Consider the following 26789-nt stretch of genomic DNA (forward strand, 5'->3'; position numbering starts at 1 on the left):
GGTCATTTTACTTAGACTATATATATTTATTTCAATTGGACTATTAGTTTGCACTAGCCATATGTGATTGCACTGTAAGGATTGCTCTAATTTCACTGTACTTGTTATAGTGACAAAGAATCTTGAAATAGGCGAGACACTTCCAGCAAAACTTGAGTTGCTTCAAACTGTTTAGTAAGAAGACCTTTGAAAGACAGTATGACCCCTACATTCAATGTTTCAATGAAGATATACAGTAGTAGAACAATGTCCACTCAAAACAGATCAGGTCCTTGGAATGTAAAAATATGCATAGGACCCACAAGGGATAAGGTTGAAATGTATGCAAAAATGGTTTGACAAATATTCAAATCCAGTATTTGGCGTTAGTGATGACATTCTTTGTTTTACCAACTTCGTATGGGAATTTGGGAAAATCATGAGGGAATAGTCCCTCATCATTATGTTGTTGACCAAAACATTACAGGTCCCCAACATTTAAGCAAATTTTTTATGCATTGTTTTTTTTAGCAAAATCTACAACTCTCAAAATCTAGGAACGTTAGTGACACAGAAATAAATAATAAATCATCACAGCAATGTACTGCTCTTGAATACAAGCAAGATCCAGCCCTACATTGAATTCAAACCAGGAAAAACTGACAATTCACATTGTGCCGATTCATTTGTGCCATTTAACATAAATCATAGAAATATGTCATCGTTAAGTTTGTTTATATGTCTGATCCAGACCTACACATTATATCAACACTATTTTTTAAGTATTACTGGCATTGGTTATTGTCCTCCATCTAAAATAATTTTACTATTATTCACTATTAAACGCAAGTCAACAAGAGATGTTTTCTTTTGAAACAGTCTCATGATCTGTGTATATGAATGTATACATTTGTTTTGATGCATTTGTTTTGTAACATGACCTATATCATAACCTTTTTTTTTTTTAAATTCATGTCATGTTATCAATAATCACAAGTACAAGGACTATTAATTTAGTAGCAGTATGCCGAGTTGATAGTTTTCACTTTTCCATAAAATTAACAGATAGCAGACAGAAACTGTCAAGTTCCAAAGACAACAAATGTACAATAGAGCAACAAAGTGGTCCTACAAAAATACTGAATAATATTCCAGGTCTTAAAAAAAAAAAAATACCTTTATGTTACACAGACTTAAATTCATGTTTCACTTACAATCTTGTACAGAAACTGTACATGAGATTTGAGTAAACATCTGCAAATCCTCACAAACAAAAATATATATTAGTGTGTGTAATTGTTAACTTCCATTGACTGCCAGAAAATGGTGGTACATGAAATATCAAATTAAAGATGCACCCAATAAATAATGAAGAAACACTTACAAAAAGCATATTAGATGCATATATTGTATATTTATCATTGATTGAGCAGCATGTTCACACTTACCTTTAATGCCATCTCATTCATATTTGCATCTGAATATTTATCTGTTGATTCTTGTAGAATATTTTATGAGCATTTAATGAACATCACTGTAGGGTGGATCACTTGTCAATACAAGTGTAATAATACCCAGTGTGCATTCATTAAAGAACCCAATATTACTTAAAGAATTGTAAATGCATTACTTATACACTCACCGGCCACTTTATTGGGTACACCTATTCAACTGCTCATTAACACATATCTAATCAGCCAATCACATGGCAGTAACTCAATGCATTTAGACATGTGGACATGATTAAGACGATCTGCTGAAGTTCAAACTGAGCATCAGAAAGGGGAAGAAAGGAGATTTAAGTGACTTTGAATGTCTCATGGTTGTTGGTGCCAGACGGGCTGGTCCGAGTATTTCAGAAACTGATGATCTGCAGATTCTCACGCACAACCATCTCTCGGGTTTACAGAGAATGGTCAGAAAAAGAGTAAATGTCCAGTGAGCAGCAGTTCTGCTGGTGAAAATGCCTTGTTGATGCTAGAGGTCAGAGGTGAATGGCCAGACTGGTTTGAGCTGATAGAAAGGCAACAGTAACTCAAATAATATCACTCTGTCTGCAGAAGAGCATCTCTGAACACACAACACTTGAAGCAGAGCTACAGCATCAGAAGACACACCAGTGACACTCCTGTCAGCTATAAGAACAGAAACTGAGGCTACAATTCACATGGACTCCCCAAAACTGGACAATAGAAGATTGGAAAAACGTTGCCTGGTCTGATGAGTCTTGATTTCTGCTGTGACATTCAGATGGTCGGGTCAGAATTTGGCAAAAACAACATGAAATCATGGATTCATCCTGCCTTGTATCAACAGTTCAGGCTGCTGGTGGTGTAATGTTGTGGAGATTTTCTTGTCACACTTTGAGCCTCTTAGTACCAGTTGATCATCATTTAAACACCACAGTCTACCTGAGTATTGTTGCTGACAATATCCATCCCTCTATGACCACAGTTTACCAATCCTTCGATGGCTACTTCCAGCAGGATAACACGCGTCACCAAGCTCAAATCCTCTCAAACTGGTTTCTTGTCAATGTCAACGAGTTCACTAAACTCAAATGGCCTCCACAGATCTGTCCAATAAAGCTCCTTTGGGATGTGGAGGAACGAGAGATTCACATCATGGATGTGCAGCCAACAAATCTGCAGCAACTGTGTGATGCTCTCATGTCAATATGGATCAAAAACTCTGAGGAATGTTTCCAGTAGCTTGCTGAATTATGACACGAAGAATTAAGGCAGTTCTGAAAGCAAAAGGGGGTTCAACCCAGTGTTCAACCCAGTACTAGCAAGGTCTACCTAATAAAGTGGCTGATGAGTGTATATTCAGCCAATGCGACTGACATCATAACATATACTCTCATAAACAGCCAATGTTGCTGCAGATATGGACTTGGTAACTAATAAAGCTAATTCCTGATTCTTAGCATAACCAGGGCAGATTGTCTATTAAAAATCAAGCATGGTCATGTTTGAACTGCATCATTGCAATATTTAGATAGAAAAGGCTTTTAGGGTGCATTTATACAAGGTCAAATATATAATGTATAATTCAGATGTATACACAAAGCTTTAGGTCTAGACAAACTCTGTATGTCAAGTATTTTGTGCAAAATTCCTGCCCAAGTTTCCTGGCAACTTATGTGGCAAACCAAATAGCAAGGAGCAGGCCAAAAAACAACCAATGGAATAGACCTGTCAATCAATATCTGTTGCCACATGAGAAGCCAGTAAACTACTTTGTAAGTAAAATGTATTGGTCATGTTTCTTGCATCAATCTGAACAGTTTCTTTTGAATCTTTAATTACAGCTTCCACCAACCAAAGTTTCACAATTCAGCTTAACAGACAGTTTTTTAACAGCAACTTAGTGAAAAATGACTGTATGAGGGTTCTTTATGAGACTGTTTTGTAAGCTTTATTGGGTGTGTACATGTGTGTGAACTACAAGTAATATTTCAGAGCCAAATACATTAGATCTAAGGAATAAAACTAACAAAAAGTAAGGATAATCACCAACAGTCAAATGTACCACTGCTACAAAACATCACACAATGTTTAACCTATTAAAATAAGATTGTGGATAAAACAAAAAGGCATTTACATTACACCAGATATTATACCAAGGCCATTAAGTGTACTAACAGATCAACCAACGACTGAAGAGTCAATGCTCTTTCTTCATCAGGCAGTACACATTGGAAATGAAGAATTTCATGGTAACCTGCAACAGGAAAAAAGACAAGTTAAAAAGACATGAAGAGAGAATTTTTAAAACTTGTTTGTATAATGACAGTGGGTCACATTCACTACTAAGAACACAACTATGGAACACGTCAATCCAAAAAAAAAAAAAAAGCTGTTTTTGTTGGATTTTATGCTCAGAATGATCTTAGACTTAAAGGGTTAGTTCACCCAAAAATGAAAGTTCTTTCACCAATTACTCACCCTCATGTCGTTCCAAACCCGTAAGACTTTCGCTTATGTTTGGTACACAAATGATGAATTCTGAAGGATTTCTGTCCCTCCATAGACAGTTTTACAACTACCACTTTGATGCTCAAACACAGTTCATAAAGAGTTAAAAAAAAATTAAGAGACACGATCGCTTTATATGATGAACAGATTGAATTTAAGCTTTTATGCACATAAACATTCATCAATGCACACATCAGTTACGATAAACGGTAGCTCAAGCATGTTCACTTGACGTGCGAGAACCAATGAGGTTCATTCTCGTTACACAGCACGTTTGAGCTTCTGCAAGAGTTTTGTTCTCACGCGTCAAACAGTTTCGGTTCATGTTTGCAGATCAATGTTTATATGTGAATAAAAGCCTAAATTAAATCTGTTCATCATATAAAGTCGAACTTTCATATGAACGAAAGTCTTACGGGTTTGGAACAACATGAGGGTGAGTAAATGACAGCATTTCCATTTTTGGATGAACTATCCCTTTAAGCAGCATTTGATGTAAATGAGTAACCTGATGGAAAACATGTTCTAAAGTTTAGAAAAATGGGAACATTTAACAAAACAGGAAACAAAACTCATGTCTCTAGCTTTCTATCCATACATAGAGCAATACTATCAGTCTTAGCTACTCAAAAGATCTGAATTACAAGCAACTCACCTTAAACGCTGTACAATTGTCATTACAAAATCTCCTAAAAATACTTGGTGCGGTTGAGCGCTCTCTGAGCAAGCTGGCCGCTCTCATCCGTGATTTTCTCCCAGTCTGTCTGACCGACTACAAAACCAATCGCACGTTTTCTGTCGGCATCCTTCTTCTCTTCGAGATCAGCCCAGCGCACCTGGAAGATCAGCATGTTTAATGAGTGCAAAATGTTTAAATCATGACCCTCCCCCAGAAAAGCAATGCAAATTCAAATCAGATGGTCAGCAACTGGTGAGAGTCTTTGTTCAGTAAAATAAAAAATACAGACCAACAATTCAATCATTTTCAAAACAGGGCTCTCAATCTGCAATTCTCAAGAACATTCAAAATGAAAAACTGAACAATAGGTGACCACAAACAGTGAGTGAAAGCAAATACATAACATAATATGTGCACCACATTACCCTCTTTTTGCCAGGTTCAGACATGCGACTGGCATAGTCATCGGGCAGCTGAAGGAAGTCTTCCATGCCGGACACATCGGTGTCTCGTTTTCTCTTGCCTCCTCCTGCCAGACCATCCAACTTGTCTGGAAGGACAAAGTAGCATCTAAAGTCATCATCAATTCTACATCTGATGAACACTTATTTGTGTCAAAGTTACTAAAACATGATAAATCACATAGTAATATGAAAAAAAGCTATTATGTCTTTGCACAGCCATAGATTATAACAGAAAATGTTTATCCTATGCACAGTTCATTAGGATTAAGTAGTTACGAGGGCTTTTCAAACAGGGCTGGGTCTGCATTTTTTAAACCATCTAGCGCTCATGAAAAGCGTTTTCAGACCTGTAGATTGTTCGAAACAGGGATTAAAATGGTTGCATTTTCTTCTTGGTTTGGTTCGTTTTCACAAGGCAACATTTCTAAATGGACCAAAAGTCATGTGCAAGAAAACTGTCCTCTCATTGGTCAGTGCACCCGTTTGTGTTCCAGGATTCTGCTCATCCATCAGGATGGGATAGACAACAGCTCCACAGGCTTATTGTGGCTTTCTTTGTAGCTGTCGCTATATTACTTTATCATTTTGAGCAAGAATAAAGGCTGTTTTGGACATTAGTTGTGAAATATGTTCATCAGAACAAATTTCAAATGGGTATTTTACTTCGTCTTTGCTCCAGTTTAACCCACAATTCATTTTGAGAGGCATTAGCAAAACAAACAGTGCAGCTTTCCAAGCAACATGTGTAATGGTCCGTTGGGTTGGATTGCTTTCTCACCACAAGCAAACCGCTCAAGACCACTTTGTTTAGGTGATCATCGGCCGATTGTTTTTGGTGTGTGGTGGATTCGAACCCGACTGTAGCGTTCTATATATGCCTAATCGAACTAAGGGGGGATTTTTAAACCCTAGTTTACGCAGCATGTTCCGAAACAAGTGCTTCAAAAGAGCCAGGAGTGAAAACCCATCCATCCATCCATCCTGATGCAGTGTGTTTAACTGTTTGAGAGCAAAATTAATGTTTCAGGTGACTTAAAGGACAAGTTCTGTATTTTACACTTAAAGCCCTGTTTTCAGATCGTTTCTGATGAAATAGAACGGTTAAGATTGAAATTTGGACAAATGCTGCTGGCCCGAGAATTTTCGGTTTCTGTGATAGGTCCACAGTTTTACAACGAATGGTAAAACACCTGTTGGAAAGCATCTTTTGCAGCGATTTTTGTGTGAGCATATCAGTGAACACCCCTGACCACTCGGTGAGTTTCACGTCTTTGTCAACGAAAGTTTAATGCGTTTTAGGAAGGATTGTTCCAGTGCACCTATGCAGCCATTGTGGAGGTGGGGGGGTTCTACCACAGAAACCGAGAATTCTCGGGCCAGCAGCATGTGTCCAAATTTCAATCTTAACCGTTCTATTTCATCAGAAACGATCTGAAAACAGGGCTTTAAGTGTAAAATACCGAACTTGTCCTTTAAAGCAGCCAGAGCAGATGGACAAGCAGTTAATAAAACAGTTCAGATGCAGTGTTTGTCCAATTTTTGTTACTGACCTCAGCAAATGCAAATAGAATGATTTGAATTTGTAAATTTGTAAATCCAGGGATAAATTTACAAACGTACAATGTTGCAAACATACAATGTGAAATCTTGAAACCTTAATTAACCCAGGGGAAAAGTCTGAAATTACCCAGAAGACACCAAATATTTAAATCAATTATATATAAAAAAGACAACATACAGTACAGACATAAACTGCTTTGATTATCTAACTACAAATAAATAATAAATACCCACCAAGCTTTGCTTCTGAAGTGTCCATCTCCCATTTGCTTTTCGGAAGGTATCCCTATATTACAGAGAGACACTCCAAATGTTAATCCTCAGGGGATGAGAGACAGAGGGGACAGACAGTGTGACAGAGGGTGGACAGGGATAGAATAGGGGCTGGGGAGCAATGATGATGCTTTGGATGATGAGAGAATAAGCTTGAAAAAGAGATCATTAATAAGTCACAAAGGCATCAATGAGCTCTCAGCAATTGATAAACAGTCCTTATTCAGAATGAGGAAATATCTACTGAATACAGAAGAGCATGCATATTTTAATACTACTGAGGTTTTTATATATTTCTACAGAGTTGACTGCTTTACACATTCATTTCATTGTAAATCACAAAGCCAAGACACATTTTTGCAGCAGAGATCGGTCATTATGGGATAAGACAAAAAGCCAACAGCACAGCACACAAGAATTACTCAAGACTGACAAAGGAGTCAGAGAATGATTATTCTCTGCACCCTTCAGAAGTATTTCTCAATCCTGCCCAAGAGAAAGCAGCACAACACTGGATTTCTGGATTGAGAAACACTAACCTAATGGAAGCTTTTCTTTCATCTGCCAAATATATAAATAGAAAAGTAGAAAGTTCTGTCATTTTTTAATTAAGAATCTCAATTCAATTATAGGGATACAGTACCAATCCGTAAAACTGACTTCACCCAATTAAAATCTGAAAAGTTAAAATGTAAATACCCATATTAGAATTCAAATTAAATGTCTACGTGTTAACTCTTTGCCCGCCAGCATTTGTTTTGTTTTTTTAAGTTGCCAGCCACCGCCACAAAAGTTTCATGCCCCCCAGGATATTTTGTTGTATGAATATCTGAAAAAGAAAGAACAAACCCCCTGTTTTATTCTAGCTTCATGCATTCTTTTTTAATCAACACTTGAATGTGGTTAACTTTTGTAAAAAAATAAATAACAAAAAAAGCAACATTGAGCAAAAAGGCAAAATCACGTTTTTGTCCAAGACTATGTCTGGATCAGATTCAGAATGATGATCAAAAGCCAGATGGAGCAGATCGAGTCCATCAACACCCCTAATGCTTCCACAGTCCTATAGCTCGTCCCGGGTCGACATTTCATTCGGTAACATTAGGCAGGTTTGATTTATATGCTGTTTAATGTTGGTGATTGCGGTATTTTACATATGCATGATTACATATGACATAGCTTGGTTTTGCATCTTCCTCGCATGCGGTTTAATCAGGAGGTTCAGTACTCTTTCAGAAGGTGTGTAATAGCACCCCCTAACATATAACAGTGAAAACACAGATTGCTGGAAAATTCGGTCAATGGCAGGGAAAGAGTTAATACTGGCTTTTTACACAAATATCAAGAATGAAAACAAATCTTTGGTAATAAGGCAGTGGTTCTCAAACCTTTTTGGCCACGCCCTACTTTAAACTTTTTTTTTTTTATTCAGTCTGAAGAACGATTCAGTGGAATTGGCGTTCAGTGCCGCTTTTTAAAGGCAGAGCGCCCCACACACTTTCAGAACCACTGGTTAAAGTCATCCAAACTGAGACCATCTACACCAAGGATAGGCAACGTAGGTCCTGGAGTGCTGCTGTCCTTTAGCATTTAGCATAGCACTAAATATAAAACACATTTATTCATTTTTTTGGACAATACGTACATTTTCTGGATAAGAGATTCTAATGTTTTATAATGAACACACATTTTGCCTCAATGCATTATTTTTTCTAATGTGTGTAGAATTTAATAAAATCGGATCGCATAATTGCTTCAGTCCAAAAGCACTTTGCTACAGAGTACCAAGTCTATAGACAAATAAACTAGCTGATTATAAAATCTTAATCTTACATAGATTTAGGACTGTTTGGTATCATTTCTCAAAGATACACAAACATATACATAAATCAAAACCAATAATTGGTGCTGCAACTTGCAACTAATCATGACAAAGTTTGATGCTGTAAATATGCACTCTTTGGTAAGCGTGTGAACACTCAAAACACCCTGGAACATTGATGCGTCAAGTGATGTTTGTGTGATGGATCATAAAAATCCCTGCGCAGGTCATAATTGTGTCATAGCTATATTTTATAATAGGGATGTGCGAAACTACTCGACTAGACTGCTCTAGTCGACATTGGAAAGACTAGACGTTTACGTTCATGTTTTTTGCACATTTATGTGCTTTATATTTTTTTACAATGGCTGCATTAAAAATTCTGCCATGCTACACATTTCAAAATAATGTATTGTTTTTAAAGTGTATACTAGAGCAGGAAAAAATTATCAGAGCTTGCATGCATTCATTTTTCCCCATGTCCTCTGTGTCCATTCAGTAGACGAGCAAGATAAGAGTATTTTGTCAACACTTTTCCATTTTCGTCTTCGTCATGTCAAACTGGCATATAAAAATGACCTTGATCAAAGACTTGTTATACAATTGGTTATTAGGGAAATATGAAATTTGATACCAGCTTAAATGGGAAACTAAACTTACTTGACAATATGTCAGGGCTTTTTTTTTTTTTGCTGCCTGTTATGTGTACAAGTACTTTTCATCCATGAGAAGTGCATTCAAATCAGGACTTTTATTTGAGGATTTCTGTTTATTCTGGCTATTGGGTTTGTACTTATTGGTCCTGCACTGCCAAATGATTCAGCGGATTTTGAATAAATTTGGGTATATTGGCTAATGTTGATTAAGCGAACGCTTAAGTTTAATTTTACAATGATCACCACTGAAATGATCTCTTCCAATAATTCATTATTCATGGCGCACATGCCTAGTTTATAGGACATAACTGCCCCAGTTCCAATGAATATAGAATTCAAATGAAATATTGCTGCACAATTTGCAAGAACATAGATACTGCTCTTCGACAATTTTAAAGATCTGAATAAGTATTACAAGGTATGGGATTGAACAGCCAGGTTGGAAGAGTTTTCTTGTTTTACAAAGATCTGAACGGTCTCTTACATCCCCAGCTGTTCATTAGAAATATATGAATATTTAGAATGCATATAATCATGGTTAGTAGTTGAAAGTAATGTGTATTGAAAATGGTCCTGAAATAAATAGCATTTTTTTAAGCTTTCCATGACTGCTACTGACACCAGCAAAGAGGGATGAATTGATTAGATGTTGAGACCAAAACAAGGATACATCGATTTTTCTTCTTTTACTTTTCTTTACGCTTTACTTTGTTTCAAGCCAAAAAACATGTATTAAGTTGGAATCTTGGGAGTATGGAAAAGGTAAATGGCATTTGGCATCTGCAATGATTTGTGCTTAGGCTTTTTCTTCATTCAGTGCTACTCTTTAACTCATATTCTGAAATTTCAGCTTTACACTGCATAAAAAGCAAGTTTACAAAGACTGTCAACTTATTTTAACAATACAACTTATTTTAACAATACAATAGCAAAAGGGGCCACATGTACAAAAATTACAGACAAAAAAATAACTATTTATGAATTTTGTCTTGCAAGTAACCATAAGCATATGGACAAACTTTATCTAAAACAACACTTGAATTTGAGTTGCTTTTCAAAATAAAAGAATCCTTTACTTAAACTAAAATACACCATGTCATTTGTCTGTTTAAAACTGTTTAATGCCAGGTTCAGACTACACAATATTTGTATCTGTTACGATAGTCACTGTGTCAGATTATGTGATTTTGACTCCTAAATTCGTGTCGTGGACAAGAAACATGTAAGACTACACGTTGCTTCCAGACCAATCATCACTTGCCATCTTTAAAGGGGTCATATAATGCCATTTTTGTACAAGCTAATATGATTCTTTAGTGTCTAAATTAAAAGTTTGTAATATACTTTAATTAAAAATTCTCATTAGTATTGTAAGAAAACACTCATTTTACCTGGTCAAAAACAGCTCTGTTTTCAGCACGCCGTTTAAGTGCATGTGTCTTTAAATGATAATGAGCTTTGCTCACCCCGCCCCTCTGTTCTGTGGGGCGTTTTGACAACACATGTGGAGTGTTGCCTTGACAACAGTTGAGGGTATATTTTGAAGAATGGCAGCGGGAGTCTCTGAGGACACTGTGCAACCGTATCAATTTGAACCGGAGTTGGACCCGGAACAAAATGACGGCCCCAAAGAAGTTCGACAATTAAGGCTCGAACAGGACGTTTCTGAATGGTTGGTTAACGTAATGTCACTTTGATCTATCTTTGTGTGTACTGGCAGGGTAGAGTAGTGAGATACGAACGCTATATGTTTACTGATGTATGTGTTAGTTCATTGACAGATTGATGTTACAGCTAATGGTCATGACATTTTTTTTTTTCAGTAAATGTAGGCTTGTCAGTGATGCGTAACGTTATCTATGCAGTGTTAGGTACAACTGTCAGGGCTGACGCACTGACATGAGGTCACGGCAGGAATGTTTCTAACAGTAGTTGAAGGACACCTAAGAATTTTGTATTACCATTCATCTTCATGCAGTTATAACTTTTTTTTTTACATTACTTCTTAATCAGTAACAGACACCGTTATAAACCATCTACAAAAGTAAGCTTAGTGTAGTATTACCACGTTAACTTTAACACCTGCGTACACAGTTTGTAATAACACAATAACCATAATGCGTTGTTCATTATAAACGTGGGATTATGAATTATATTGAGAACGCTCACAAGCGAGGGCGGGTCTGTGTTGAAACGCTGCTGTCAATTAACAATCGTGGGAGGGGCATCCGACCGTGTGACGACCGTGAACACTGGATGGATTATCATCATTTTATGATGGTTGTGTACAGGCACTGCCAACACACATTCAGTACAATCAACTTGTAAAAGTGCATGTACCATTATATGACCCCTTTAACAACATATGTGATGTCATTGAGAAGGCAGAACTAGTGACTGACTTTCGGAAACAAGAACTTAAAAACAAAAGCTACAGAAGCAGCCTGTCAGCTTCATGCTAGTTCCAGTACTCACCGGGTTGTTGAGGCGCCTCTGCTATCGTTCACCAGCATTAATGTTTTTTTCACTCTGTCGTGGTAGTCCCTCGAGCAGGAGTATTGTTGCCATAGTTCCACAAACCTTTCCTCCATTGCATAATTCCACCTAGCAGCACCAAAACCATCGTCCGTCTCTCATTTCGCCATGTTTGAAAGCTGTGTACGGAAGAGCTTCTGTGCTGATATTGGTCAATGCCACAGATGTGACGGAACTCGTCGTGAGTGAGTAACGTGAAGGCCAAGTATTGTAACCCATACTCAGAATGTGTCCTCAGCATTTAACCCATTCAAGTTAGTGCTCACAGGAGTAGTGAACACACACACACGTGAGCACACACCAGAGAGTGATTGGGGGTTATGTGCCTTGCTCAAGGGCACCTCAGTCGTTTCCTGCCGGTACTGAGAATTGAACCTACAACCTTCAGGTTACCAGTCTGACTCTCTAACCATTAGGCCACGATGTGCCCCTAAACCTACACCCTTTTTTCAGTGGAGGACCGAAAAAAATGAAACATGCTAGTCTTTCTGTCGTGAAGCATCACAGTCAGTTGTTGTCCACAGTGACACACTTAACAAGAATCGATCGATTCTTGCGTCTTGACGCCCATTGTCTTTTACGAATGATATCGTGTAGTCTGAACGCAGCATAAAACAGACTGAAATAGTTATTTTTTTCAAATGTAGAAAAGCTTAATTGCCCTCATTTGGTAAGCCATCATTCAGGTCAACTGTTCTTTAAGTCCAATTTTTAATGAAAGGAAAAACCATCATCTCTTTAGCGTGCATGTTAATTCCTCATAATTCCTAATGTAATAGCTTCCTTGCTTTCTTACAATGTTCTTACAATATCCAAAATTAATTTTTTTTTACTGTAATTCCAGCTTGTTAGAACAAACCTAGTTTAAGCTTTTATCAACATAATAAAGACCAAGTTGTATGGCAAGCTCGTGATTTAGGTTTAGGTCTTCACACATCTACAAAAAAGTTAGTTTCCTTCTAAAAGTAGCTTGACAGAATTAATGGCTCTATTGTGAGACCCGTTTTAAAATAAGCCTCAAAGACAATAGTGCAGAGTAATGTAGAGCTTCCTACAAGACGAAACTGAGATGCATTCAGCCTTGCATTGAATTTCAAGTCCCACAACAAAAGGTCTGTATTAGGAGTTCAACTACAACATAAAGCAGGACATACAATACAGATGTTTCTGTGTGAAGAGCATACTAATTGTGAGGCTGTAAAATATTTGGCTAGATAAAATAAGATTTATTACACAAAACAGCTACATCATGGGAAATTATTGCATCCATTTGGAAGCCATAGCACAAAAATGCTCTAAATAAGCCATCAAAAGTCTGAAGTTTTACAAGCTGACTTGTATTTTGATACTTAAATCTTCCACTCAAGAGTAGCCATAGCAATGCTTGAGTTGAAAGGGGAGACTTATTAACAGATTCACTTCATACCATACTAATAAAGTTGTGCTTCACCTCTAAATTTGACACACTGTAACTAACGATTCTGCTGAAGGAGTTACAGGTCTTAGTTAAAAGAACGACTCTGCTCCTAGTTTAAACCTAGTGATGACAGAAGAGCAATGCATTTGAAACATGTTGTTTCAGCTAACATTGCACAGTTTTAAAAGCTTAGCTTACATTTTACTCAAGAGATCAGTTCTGCCAGTGACATTTAAGAAATATATACATTACCAATTACAAGTCTCAATGGACAGTTTCGTAATTAAAATATTATTTTAAATTAGCTCAAATGTTGTGGATCTTTAAATAAGGATTAAGTAAATGTGAAGATTTGGGAGGATAAACAGAAAGACAATTATAAAAACCATTATAAATTACAATACTTTACGACATCAAAGTTTGTTAATTTTTCAAACACTTTCAAGTTAGGTCAAGTAACTGCCTTTAGTGAGACAACATGATGTGTGCTGTTGCCAATAAATTTGCTTGAGAAAGCATTTAATAATCCATATTTAGAATATGGATTGCAATTACTTCAAAAACCCCAGGAGATGCCATGTCTCAGGAATATTCTTTTTTATTTGTTTCATCTTTGTCAACTTGTATTGGGAAAGAGTATCCTGAAACATTGATCAATAATAAGAGTACTTACCGTGTTTAGGTGAGAAAGTGGGTCAAGTAACTATAAAGTCACAGTTTAAATTATTGGATAAAAGAAGCATGCATGCAACATGAGGTCCTACCAGATCCGTCTCGTCGTCATCCTCCTTTTTCACTTCAGCCTTTGGTTCTTCTTCAGATGGGTTGAAGTCTTCCATCTCCACCTATCACAAAAGCAGTTTATGTTACTATGAGAAGAAAATAAGGAAAACTCATTTACAATTTCTTTAATGAACATAATAATGGCACAAGTCATCAACAAACGTACATCTTCAATTGCCGCATCCTGCAGTAGAGACCTGATATCTAGTCGTATCATATGGGGTGGTGCAGACTCCCAGCCACTGGCCAGCTGTACACAAAATGCACATTATTAGTCAGGCTCATTAAAAAATGGCATCATGTAGTTCTGGTGGTATTACTCAAAACGCAAATTAAGTTAAAGAAAATACCTTCGTAATATCCTTTAGTATTCGCCCATGTATGTTTCTCTTTGTACATGTTTGGTGATCAGTGGTGATTTCAGCCAAGTACACCTGAGAATAAAAAGTGAGATTTAACATAGATCTTAAGTAGATACTGCTGCTCTACATAGATGGCTAGCGTTTTCAATTCATTCCTAGTAAGGAACTACTTAAATGTACATTAAATAAAGATGAAGCTCACCTCAAAACCTTTTGTCTTAGCAGCACTCCAGAACTGGTCAAAGTATTTCACTTTATCATTAATGGCATCCAGGATAATGAAGGGAAAAAATCCATCATCCAGTGTTTTCTTAAATGTCTTCAACATGCTGTTTCGATATGTATCTTCCATTTCTGGTTCATATTCATATTCGAGCACCTGATGAAGATGGCCAGGAAGATTTGCATGATCAGTTCGAGAAAATTAGTAGAGGTTTTTCATTTAAAATAAATAACGAACACAAAGAACTAGTTCAAACCTTGTTCTTGACGCGCTTCCCAGTATCAGGGTCCTTCTCAACTTTTTCCACTTCAGTCATAAAATAATCGTCCAGACCAAGCACTCTGGGTGGTGCACCACCACATTCAACCTCTTTGTCCTACATCAGTAAAAGCATAATTACTTCATGGATGAATTGAAATGACAAAGTCATTTACAAAAAAAGGAAATTACATTAGCAAAAGTGTTATTTTGTTCTTTCCTTTGGCTATGTGAAGTCTCTTTGGCCCAAAACATCTCATCTCAAGCACTTCTAGCTTGATGAAATCATAATGAAATGCAAATATGCACTGCAGTCTCATTGTCAGCAGGGGCAGTAGAGACAACATTAGCATAAATTGTTTCCTACTGCGGCTAGTTTTCTGTATATTTATGAGCTAGCTTAATAACAGCCTCCAGTTTAGTATATAGTCATTTGAAGGCAACTCAACATTCACCCTGAGGGACTTGTCAAATTCCATAACAGGCCAGAGTAGACCAAGCATACTTTCAGATTTTTTGGGAAAAATAATAATAATAAACAAAAATATCGTATGTGTTACCCTAATAAGTTTTGCCACGTGACTTTTGCCACTTCCAGGTAATCCACGCATGATGACTACAATCTGAAAAGAAAAAAATACTGTGGGTAAAGCATGATATTCAAAAGTAGAGCATAATTATTATAATAATAACAACAACAACAAAACAACAACTATGGCATACCCTGTCAGGTCGAGTTGATCGACCTGGGACTTTGAGGATGTCCTCAGCATTCTTTGTCTCTGGCTTCTTCTCCACACGAGGAGGGGCAACAGGTGCAGGAGCGGGCAGTGATGTGGAGGGTGGGGGGCGCTCATCTGGATAGCTCCTCCGATCACCTGGGTAAGAAATATAGGTATCTTACACAAGTCGCAACTTCTCAGGCTCGATTACTTAGTTATTCGTGATATATTGACAAGGGCTTAAAAACTGAAAAAAAGGGTAAAAAAAAAAATCAGTGGGTTCACTCAGAGCAGATTCAATATTTTAGCGTTTCTGGTCATGCGTTCCTTTTGTAACATTATCTTTCCAGAAACCATTTGATTAGAAACAAATACTGGTTAATATATATTTTATACCAGAGCTTGAATTGAACTTTATACTAAGAGCTTGTGACTTCAGTAGTTCAAGTGCTGCATGCATTTTGGAGACTGTTTGCAGTGCAGAATTCATGATTGGTTGACTGCCAAATTAAAATCTTAACAGAACGGTAAATTAGGTTATTAACCAGTTAATGGTAATTTCAATTAAGCGTGTCTGTTTCAGAGCATTTAAACATGATTTTGTTTCCTGTTCAAATTGTATTAATTTCCGTTTTTTGTTTTCATCCCTTGAACCTGTTTAGAGGACTGATAGTGACTTCACTTTTGACTGGTTTGCACACCAGGACCATTTTAAAGGGGTATATTAAAAAAAACTTGCAGTAGAAAGGCAAAACATTTTTTGAAATCGACTACCTGACTAGAGAAAAGCTGTTTTCCAGTTTACTAAATAGGTAGGGAAACTTCAACAGCCATAATGCACTGGGCATGTTGCCGTCCAAGGTCACTCCCACCAGTCTGCTATGGATACACTTACCAGAGTTGAATACTGCCTTGCTTTAGTTTGAAATACTTCTTGGCAAACTTTTAGCCATAATGGTGTCTGTATTGTTCCCAGGTGCAAGAACTCAAAGATTAAAAGTTTAGCGGGAATGGGTTACTTTAGGTTTCCAGTGAAGGATCTAACGTGTTGTAGGCAGCAGCTTAAAGGGACACTTCACCCATTTGCATTAAGCTTTGTATTGTTAGAAACCCAGTCATATATTATAATAAACGTGGATTTTTCGTTCATTTTTCCCTGAGATGGGAGAAATAAGGATTTAAGTGTTTTACTTCCTGCTTATTATGACGTAAAAATCATCATTTTGCGTCATAATAAGCAGGAAGTCACATTTCATTGAAAAGTGTAGAGACTACAAACACTAGCTCCTCATTATTCCAGGGGGCGGGACCCGCTCACGCTACAGACCTATTACAGATCAGTGGGTGGGACTTCACTTTCTGAAACTGAAAGCAATATCCTCCATCTTGTTTGGAAGCTAAGCTAACAGGCACTGTGGAGCCAGCTGTGAAGATATGACAATAGCGGAGGGTAACGTTACTCAATATGATGTAGAAGAAGAGGATTTCGGAAGTCTGCTGCTCGAATCGGGTGTTTGTGGCTACCTTTACAAGCCACATTATAGCGAAGAGCAGCCGAGGCGGAAGACCTGCCTGTCGCGGACGAGAAGCCCAGACTGGCTCGAGTTAGGGCGGACTGGTGGCGCCGGTGATCTCACTATGCAACTACGAACCGCTACGAACACAGAGATAGAGTCCGTCTGCGGCAAAGAATTTCTCCTAGACGAAATCTCTGAATCAGACGAGGACACGGACGTTTGTGTTGTGAACCATCCTAGTTTCGCACGGTCGCACCGCATCTGACTGAACATCCCGGTAACGTTACCATGCAATAATTCACCATTTCGAAAGAAATACAAATGAGGAGTAATTCATTAATGAGTTCGCCAAATAACTAACGTTAGACATTTTGTGTGAAATGAATTTCAAGCTCCGGTTGTAGGTAGCTAGCCTTATGGACGGATGAGTGATTCATATGCTGTTCTGGATTAGTGGGAGTGGCTTGCGCAGCTGTGCAATGTGGTGCATTGTGGGAGTTGTTGTCTTTCATACAAATGCGTCCTGAAGTTACTTTCTTTCTTTCCTCGGTCAAGAAGGCACCAAATTCAAAATTTATTTTACATTTCGACTACATATATGACCCACTTTCAATGAAGATCAATGTTCCCATGGGTGAAGTGTCCCTTTAAGGTGGCTAAGAATCGTAAATACGGAGAGAACGCAGTGAGGGACAATTTGAAAAAACCTCCATGTTTCTAGACACCATGTCAAACTGGATGAGCACAAACAGTGGTTTAGGCCAAACGGCGGGGGAAAACTGAAATAAACTGCTGTTCCATCAGTTCCGCCCAACTTCCCTAAGCAAAATGCCGTCGCATACAGGTAAGAAAGCTGTTGCCATGGAGATCCAATTTTACCATAATGCTTTTTTAAACGTAGACAGACAATTTTCAGTGCTAAACCTACCCTTACATTAACCGCTATTTTATTATTCCTCTGTCGATCTGACTGTCTGTGGGCAGGGATAGAAAAATGCCCATGCATGTTTGACTTTTTCTGACAAATAAACATAAATTTCTCGGCCCAGGTAACACGTAGAATGAGTAAAGATTATTCATGTACATCTACTACCGACATTGTAACAATACAACGTGGGTTGAAAATTGCCAAAGTTACACTTTCAGTTAAAGTGAAATGTGTAATTTCTGGGCCACTAGCTGTTTTCAAAGAGGTTTCCCCAAACACTGATCCCAATTCTCATCCCAAAGTCACAACATTAGCTGAGTTGAGTTGATCAGGTAAGCCATTGTGTTTACACTTTACAAGGGGAATCAACCTACAATTGTATTTCTTATTCTCGTCTTTGCATTAAAGATGGAATTGGAGAAAGCATTTTAACATTTAAAGTTGAAATGGGAAATTATTTTATTAAGGTTAAGAGATGTATTTGTTTTTTTATAAATCACTTACTTCCATAGCTTGAGGATCCATGGTCATAATGCTCAAGACTCCTTTCATAGGAAGACCTCTCATAGCTTGATCGGCTATAAACCTCTCGGTCCCTGCTCGAGCGGCTTGGGTGATCTCTTTCTCTGTCTCGGTGTCCTGGACGAGGCCCAAGTGGAGGTCTGAAACCAGACATACGAAAAAAATATTTTTTCAGTCTGTGACAAACTAGTGCTCTTCACAGATATTTTGATGTAGATAATGAAGTGTTTTAATATTCATGAACCAATATGGGTATAAAATACAAATATCAAATGCTACTGTGAGAAATGGATGCAGCAGCAAGGTCTTGAGGTACCTACCGTTCATCTCGTAGGTAACGGTCCCTTTCATATCTGTCTCTCTCATAATCCAGTGCTGGCTTCTCCCTATATGGATCTCTCTCCCAATCCCTGTCATAATCTCGGGGACCACCATATGGGTCACTTCTTCTGTCATAGTATGGGTCTCTAGGGCCAAGCAGTTCTAATAAAGAAGAGAAGAAGTTCATCACACAAAGAAAACACAAATGAAAATAAACAAACCGAACGTTCTTATGCAAACAAACCCAATATTAATAGAACAGAACCAACCTTTCTCATACAGTCGCTCAGATGGCGGTGGTGCAGGCCTCAACACAATCCTCTCTCCATAAGATATCCTTTCCACTGTTGAACCTACATCTGTTAAATGAAAACAAAATGTAATTTGACTAAATACATTTAAAATTATGTCAGTTGAGAGGCAGAATATATACTGACCACGCCCATGCCCATAGTCCACTGTTTTAGCAATGAATGTGGCTGTAGGGACAGGTGCTGAAGAATGAAGAAAGTCTGTAGATTGATTTGAAGGGGCCAAACCAGCTTCCAAGGTCTGTCCCGTTTCTGACAATAAATTGGTGGCCTTTAAAAAAAACAAAATGCTCATTCAATCAGTGGCTTATCAATAACATGCTATTGCAATATTGGACATTAGTTTCTGAATCAAGGAGCATAATTTGAAACCCAAAGTTGGCATACCTGCAGAGCACTTTTAACCTCAGGTGTAATTTCCAATCCAAGAATTCCGGGAGGAAGTTCTGAAGGCAACCCAGTTGAATCTGGGTTGGGAGCATCTCCCAAAGCCCTCTTGCTTTCCTGGAGCTCTCTATAAGGTTAAATAAAATCTCTAAGATTTCAACTTATGAAATCTCAGCCAGTTGGCCTGTATGACTTGAATGTTATTTAAATAATGATACACGGTTGGGAAATAAATGTTACCTTATCATTTTCAACTCCTGAGCAGCTTTTAGAATGATCTCATGCTGCCTTTGAGAAAGAGCAAGTACAGCTTTATTTGCAGTAGGTGAAGACTGCTCAAGTGGGGTATCCGGGGCATGAGGTGCAGGCAGGCCAGCTAGAGGCTCTGGGTTATGTTCATATTGGGGATTTGTTTCACCAACTGGATGAGAGTAACCTCTCTCTTGTGGAGGTGGTGGCCTTTCCCAATCAGGATGAGAGTGAAACGAAGGATCCCTATCTCGTTCTTGATAAGGCGGATCATCAGGGTAACAAGGTCTTCTTCGTTCCTCTCTGTATCGATCCTCTTCCTCAAATGGGAATGATTTTTCTCTTCCCTCTAACCAAGGATCCTCTCTAATGGCCTCTGGGCGATGATGCGGAGGATAGTCTCGGTCAAGCTGCTCCCTGCCCCATTCCTCACGAGAACCATAATACTCATCGTCTTGCTCATAATCTGGATGATAATCATGAATAGGCCTTCTGAGTGCATCATCTTCTTCACCATATGGGTATTCCTCATCATAATTTCCTTCTTCATGGGCAGGTGGGACACGCCACCTCTCCATTGGCATTGGGGGCCTCATAGGTGGTCTTCTTATCTCTCTGCCCATTTCGTGGGGAGGTAAAGGAGGACGTCTCAGCCCTCGACCACGTGGATGAGGCCATGCAGGTTCTCTGTCCATTTCTTCATCATATTCAAGAGATCCAGCTGGTTCCCTTGCCAAGATTTCATGAGGTGGTAGTGGCCGTCTCATGTCTCGCTCCATCATGTCATGGCAGGGTGGTGCTCCCCATGGGCCTACACCGCGTCTGAATCGTGGTACCATTCCCCCACGTGGTCCCATGTGAGGAGGTCCATGTGGGTTGTGCTGCAAACTTCCAGGAGGAGGGGGGCGTCTTGGACCATGAAGCATAAATCGTGGATTGAAAGGGGGTCTTCTGGGGCCCCCTGGATGAAAAGGAGGCCTAGCAAGCATGGGAGGTCTTCTCTCTGCCCAATATGGATCTTCTTCCTCCCAATAATCCTGTGGTTCTTCTTCCCAGTGTTCGCCTGGAGGAGTGCTCTCTGGGTACTCTTCTGGGAAGTGTTCCTCCTCTGGATGCCACATCTCAAGGGGTGCTTCCTGGTCCTCTATTTCTCCCGGACCATCTAAAGAGGGATCTTTCCAAACCAAATCCTGGTCCTCTTCATGCCTTGCGCCATCGGTTTCCTGATGGTCATAGGGATCCTCCTCCATAATTTCTCTCTGGCAGTTGGGATCAGCCATTTGTCCCCTGTACTGCCCTCGACCACGTGCACGGCCCCTGCCCCGAAGAGGCACTGGCCCTTGGCCCCTTCCTCTCCCTCGTGTGGCCTGTGGTGGACCAGTCTGAGTAATCATGTGTGGCCCTCTAGTAGCCTCCTTCATTGTATCAGGTTTAAACTTATCGTTTTGAGGAGGCTTTGCATGTTGTGGTGGCCCATTTGCAACATGACCGGTTTTAAGAGGTTGTGAGCTAGAGTTCTGAGATTTCTTGTTGGTGGTGTTTGGATTTTCTGTAGGTAAGGATGGTTTAGAAGCATCTTCTATCCGCTTATCCTGCTTTGCAGTATCAGCAATGGTATTCTCAGATTTAGTATCCTGAGTTTGAGGAATAGGTCCACTCTGAATAAAAAATCCATCCACTGAGTCCAGTATGTCATCTGTCAGTGAAGGACCAGTGGAAGCACTATCTTTTTTGCTACTATGATCTAAGCGATCTTTATGTTTTTCTGGGCCTGTTTGAGTTGGAGGAACTGGTGGTGCATCAGGTTTTGCTGATTGTTGCTTTGTTTGAATTCCAGGGACAGGACTGGATTGCTGTCCATGCCCTGGTTGTTGAGGGGGTATATGGGGTCTTTCAAAACGTGTAGGTGCATTCTGCCTAGGGGGGTTATCAAGTCTTGCTGGAGCCCCTGGGAGTAGAGGATTACCTCTGGGAGGTCGACTAAATCGCTGGCCACCGTCAAATCTGGGCGGCCCACTAAACCGTTGCTGGGGTGGCTGTTCAAACCGTGGGCCTCTGGGACCTTCAAACCTGAAAAGAAATGAAATAAAATCAGAAATCAGTAGCTCCAGAAAAAAAATATTACCCAATTAATCCTTATTCTAAATACAATACCTTGGGCCATCAAATCTTCCATGAGGCCCAGGGGTTCGGACCCCCAGTCCAGGTGGTCGAACCCCCGGCCCATGTGGTCCAGCAGTTTTAAATGTTTCAGAGACAGAATCTGGACCAGACGATGGGAAAGGTTCTGCAGGTGATAGCCCCTGTGGAATACCTGGTCCAGAAGGTGGTGGGCCCTGTGGTCTTGACATTGCATCCATGTTAACTGGTGGAGGCATAGATGGAAGCCCTGGGCCAGCTAAATGCATGTTTCCATCTTGTCCGGGGGGTCTATGCTGCCCATAAGGTCCCATCATGCTCCCATATGAAGGACCTGTACCATACTGATGTTGCATGGCTCTTAGAGTAGTGACTCTCTCTTGCAGATGAGCTGAAGTTGAATTCATTTGCTCCTGCCATTGCCTCCACTGGGCTTCATAATCGTGCAGCTGGTCTTTATGTGGGTATGTCTGAAACTGTTCTAACCACAAATTAAAGTGCCTGTCCCATTCTTGGTACAATGGAGAAAATCGTTGTTGCTGCATTTCATAGTGTTGCAACTGCATTTCCAAGGGCAAGGTCTGGTGGATATAATTGAACAATCGTAAATAATAATGTAACCTTATTTTACACTTTTTCTGAGCCAACCATGCAAATTAAGAATCACTGAGAAAATTTAATAAGACAGGAGATTGTACCTGGAGATGCGCAGGCTGTTGTATAACCTGTTGGTACTGTTGCAGAATCTGCTGTAGTTGAGCATGCTCTTGCATCAGTGCCTGGTACTGAAGGCTGGCCCTTTGATGCTGCACATGCTGCCAATGGGCAGCTGCCGCCTGCAGCTGCTGAAGACGTGCTGCTTCAGCAGGGTCTCCTGTATCATTGATGCCACTGGGCTGTAATGAATATCAGTAATCAGATAAACATGATATAAATTATTAGGGGTGTGACGATACACTTAGCTCACGAGATGAAATGATACACGATATTGAGTTCACGAGCACGAGATCATTACACCCCTATACATTTTATACAAGTAATCAATTGATGCAATCACATTTTTAAAGGTATAAAACAGGTTGAAAAAAATATCAAAAACATAAAATATATTTAAAACAAAAAAACTGGGTGAAAATAGTGCAGAAGAAATTACCTTCGATTCCTCAGGTGGTGGGGGAGGAGGGGGTTCCTCTTTGGGAGGTGGTGGTGGAGGGGTGCTCTTTGGGGGTTCAACTGGAGGCGGAGGAACTGAAGCATGGCCTCCATTAGCTGAACTTTGATTCTGCTTCGCCTTCTCATTTTTCAGCTTTTGCAAATTTTGACGGTGCTGCTGATACCAATAATCTTGCTGCTCCTGTACACAAACACAAATATAAAATGTTCGCATTGTTTGAATTCAAACACTGTACACTGTACAAACTTAATACTTTTAATAACATAAATATTTCACTCAAATGTAAAAGTTTATATTTAAATGTCCATGTCTATTGAGAAAAGGACAAAAACACCCAACCAAAAAAAGCTATATTCCAAGACTTCTGAAGCCATACAATTGCAATTAAGTAGTTAGATCTCTTGTTATACTCCATTGCACATATTCCAATATGAGTGCCATGTTTGGTTACGACATACAAGAAAACTGATGCTGAAATTTTTTGAATCTGAAAGCAGAGGCAAGGAAGCATACTCTTTAAATGAAATTTAAATTAATTTATTAAAATTTACCATAATAAATAGATAAAGTCATTTGTACGGCAGTATCATCCCAACCACTTTGGCTTCAAGCAGGAAAAGAGAATTCTTTCATGAACAAAATAGAATGAAGAATGAAAAGAATGAAGGGAAAGAGCATTCAAAGAAGCTAATATAAAACACAAGGAGCTGCTTGGAAAACACTATTCGCTAGGTCATTAATTTGCAATGAGAGAAGGCCAAAGAGTATGCAAAATCCTGTGATGTTAACGTAAACTCGTTCATATATGATTTTTCCGACTGAATGTTAAAGGGTTAGTTCACCCAAAAATGATGTCATTAATGACTCACCCTCATGTCGTTCCAAGCCTGTAAGACCTCCGTTCATCTTCGGAACACAGTTTAAGATATTTTAGATTTAGTCCAAGAGCTTTCTGTCCCTCCATTGAAAATGTATGTACGGTATACTGTCCATGTCCAGAAAGGTAATAAAAACATCATTAAAGTAGTCCATGTGACATCAGTGGGTTAGTTAGAATTTTTTGAAGCATCAAAAATACATTTTGGTCCAAAAATAACAAACACTACGACTTTATTCAGCATTGTATTCTCTTCCGGGTCTGTTGTCAATCCGCGTTCACGACTCAGCAGTGACTGACGTAAGACGCTGCTGACGTGTTATCTGGTGCGCCCGAGCTTCGTTTACAGTCTGAGGGAGACGCATGCTGTATTCAAGCTATTCTACATTGTTTGTATTTTGGTATTGCTATATTTTTTTAAATGGTGCGCAAGTGTGCATGTCAGCAGCGTCTTACGTCAGAAGCGTCACTGCGGAGTCATGAACGCGGATTGACAACAGAACCGGAAGAGAATACAATGCTGAATAAAGTCGTAGTTTTTGTTATTTTTGGACCAAAATGTATTTTCGATGCTTCAAAAAATTCTAACTAAACCCACTGATGTCACATGGACTACTTTGATGATGTCTTTATTACCTTTCTGGACATGGACAGTATACCATATACATTTTCAATGGAGGGACAGAAAGCTCTCGGACTAAATCTAAAATATCTTAAACTGTGTCCCGAAGATGAACGGAGGTCTTACGGGCTTGGAACGACATGAGGGTCATTAATGACATAATTTTCATTTTTGGGTGAACTAACCCTTTAATGTTACTGTCCTGCACTGTTTTTTGACCTGTGCCTTGTCTTATAGGGATAGCTCACCCAAAAATGAAAATTGTCATAATTTACTAGACTAACCCTCATGTTGTTCCAGACCTGTATGAGTCCCTATCATCTGTTCAAAAGAAGGTATTTTGAAGAATGTTGGTAATCAAACAGTTGATGGTAGCCATTGACTTCCATAGAAAACTACTATGTAAATCAATGGCTACCATCAACTGTCTGGTTATTAACATTCTTCAAAATATCAAAAGAATGAAGAAGAAAGAAACTCATACAGGTTTGGAACAACATGGGGGGTGAGTAAATGATGACATCATTTTCTTTCTTTTTTGGTGAACTATCCCTTTAAGAATGTCAATGTGTATGCTGTACAAAAGAAAAACTAGCCTACATAAACTTGACAGAATATTTACTTAGCCTAATTGAGGGAATCTCTGATTTAAATGAGACAGTTAGACTATAGCCTACAACATTGGGAAACTTTTGGAAAACGATCAATATATTCCATTATAACAATATAATTGTTTTGGATAATTGTACTACGACATTCTTTGTAAATGGGCAGTAAACAAAACATGTTCATGAGCTTTTAATGTGTATTCCAGGTGCTATGAAAAGGTTTTCAGCATTATAATTAACTTTTCGTCATTACTCGTTAATTCAATGGCTCTTTGATAAAGAACCAAAAAAAATACTCATTGTAGTCAGATAATAAAAGGTGTATGGTTAATAATTATAAAAGATAATTCAAATATTGTTTGTAAAAAGTTTTAAACAAAGTATGACATGATCACACAACAGGACATGGCATGCAATACTTTTAGGAAGTTTAAAATTACCCAAATAAATATATGATTTCTAAATATGCTAATTATATTGTAGGCTACTCTACCCAAGAAGGAAATCGAATGTTCTGTATACATTTATTTGTTGGTACAGTAACACAACATTAATAAGAAGAGAAAGAAGAGGAAGAAGAAATGCAAGAGAAGCTTGCCTGCTGAGACATCGACGAAAAGTCTGGCTTTTCATCCGCCACCGATGAACTGGTTTCGCTAACCTGTGGTACTGGAGCTGCAGGTAAGGAAGAGGATGCGGGCTCGGGCGCTGGAGGTTTCACCTCAGGCGCAGGAGGCTGAGGCGGGCCTGCCGGACCTCTCAGGGTTGAGGGATCCTGAAAAGTGTTGGGTGGTGCACCGCCGGCCTGCCAGTACGGAGAAGGCCCGCTGCTGGTGTTGGTGTTGCCGGAGTGATGCAGCACAGACTGAAGCTGCTTCTGATGGAGCTGCTGCAGTTGCTGCATTTGTTGTAAATGCTGTTCGTGTAAACTAGAGAAATTAGATGACGCTTGCACCGACGGAGCTCCATATCCCCCAAATCCTCCTCCAGCTGCTGCTTGTGCTGGTGGTGGTGCAGCTGGAGGTGGGGGCTGAGCTCCCCTAAACTGATGAGGCCGCGGGCCGAAGTGTGGAGGAGGCTGGGGTCCACCTCCGTATCCTCCCCAGGAGGGATGCATGCTTGAACCGAGACACTGCGGGCCAGGCGAGGCCTAGCCGCCTGATCGCATAAAGCCGGTTCCTTCGAAACTATCGTTACTACAATTTGAAAATATGAACGCAGTTATAGACACAGACTGTAACTATCTCATGAAAATAGAAAACAATAACTTATTTTTACAGATGTGCAAGAAACAAAACGCTTACATAAATAATTATTGTTTGAATGCTATTTCCTCGCCGAGCCTGTGCGTGCGTGTGCCCGACTGCGCCTGCGTCCAAAGCGTCAGTGTGTTTGACGCCCACTTGCGTAACACGTCATCG

General features: G+C 39.2%; 1 protein-coding gene across 4 annotated transcripts; it reads right to left on the minus strand.

Annotated features, from left to right (window-relative positions):
* Positions 1-1362: 1362 nt before the first annotated feature.
* Positions 1363-26789, minus strand: ylpm1 (YLP motif containing 1). 4 transcript variants are annotated; one of them, XM_084433113.1, is made up of 22 exons: positions 26673-26789; positions 26030-26564; positions 23241-23441; positions 22786-22983; positions 22103-22668; positions 19940-22018; positions 19700-19826; positions 19439-19583; positions 19271-19360; positions 19001-19163; positions 18663-18820; positions 15715-15869; positions 15552-15614; positions 14990-15109; positions 14713-14889; positions 14499-14582; positions 14315-14398; positions 14130-14210; positions 6897-6948; positions 5064-5188; positions 4615-4795; positions 1363-3705 (listed from the first exon to the last, which is right to left on the minus strand). In XM_084433113.1, exons 2-21 carry the CDS (start codon positions 26483-26485, stop codon positions 4649-4651), a joined length of 5271 nt encoding a protein of 1756 aa, XP_084289239.1. In that variant the 5' UTR covers positions 26486-26564; positions 26673-26789; the 3' UTR covers positions 1363-3705; positions 4615-4648. The 4 variants fall into 4 exon arrangements, with proteins under 4 accessions (XP_084289239.1, XP_084289237.1, XP_084289238.1 ...); XM_084433111.1 differs by having other exon boundaries at positions 25967-26564; XM_084433112.1 differs by having other exon boundaries at positions 26030-26771.

This window comes from Rutilus rutilus, assembly GCF_951802725.1.
Source record: "Rutilus rutilus genome assembly, chromosome: 15".
Lineage (NCBI taxonomy): Eukaryota > Metazoa > Chordata > Actinopteri > Cypriniformes > Leuciscidae > Rutilus > Rutilus rutilus.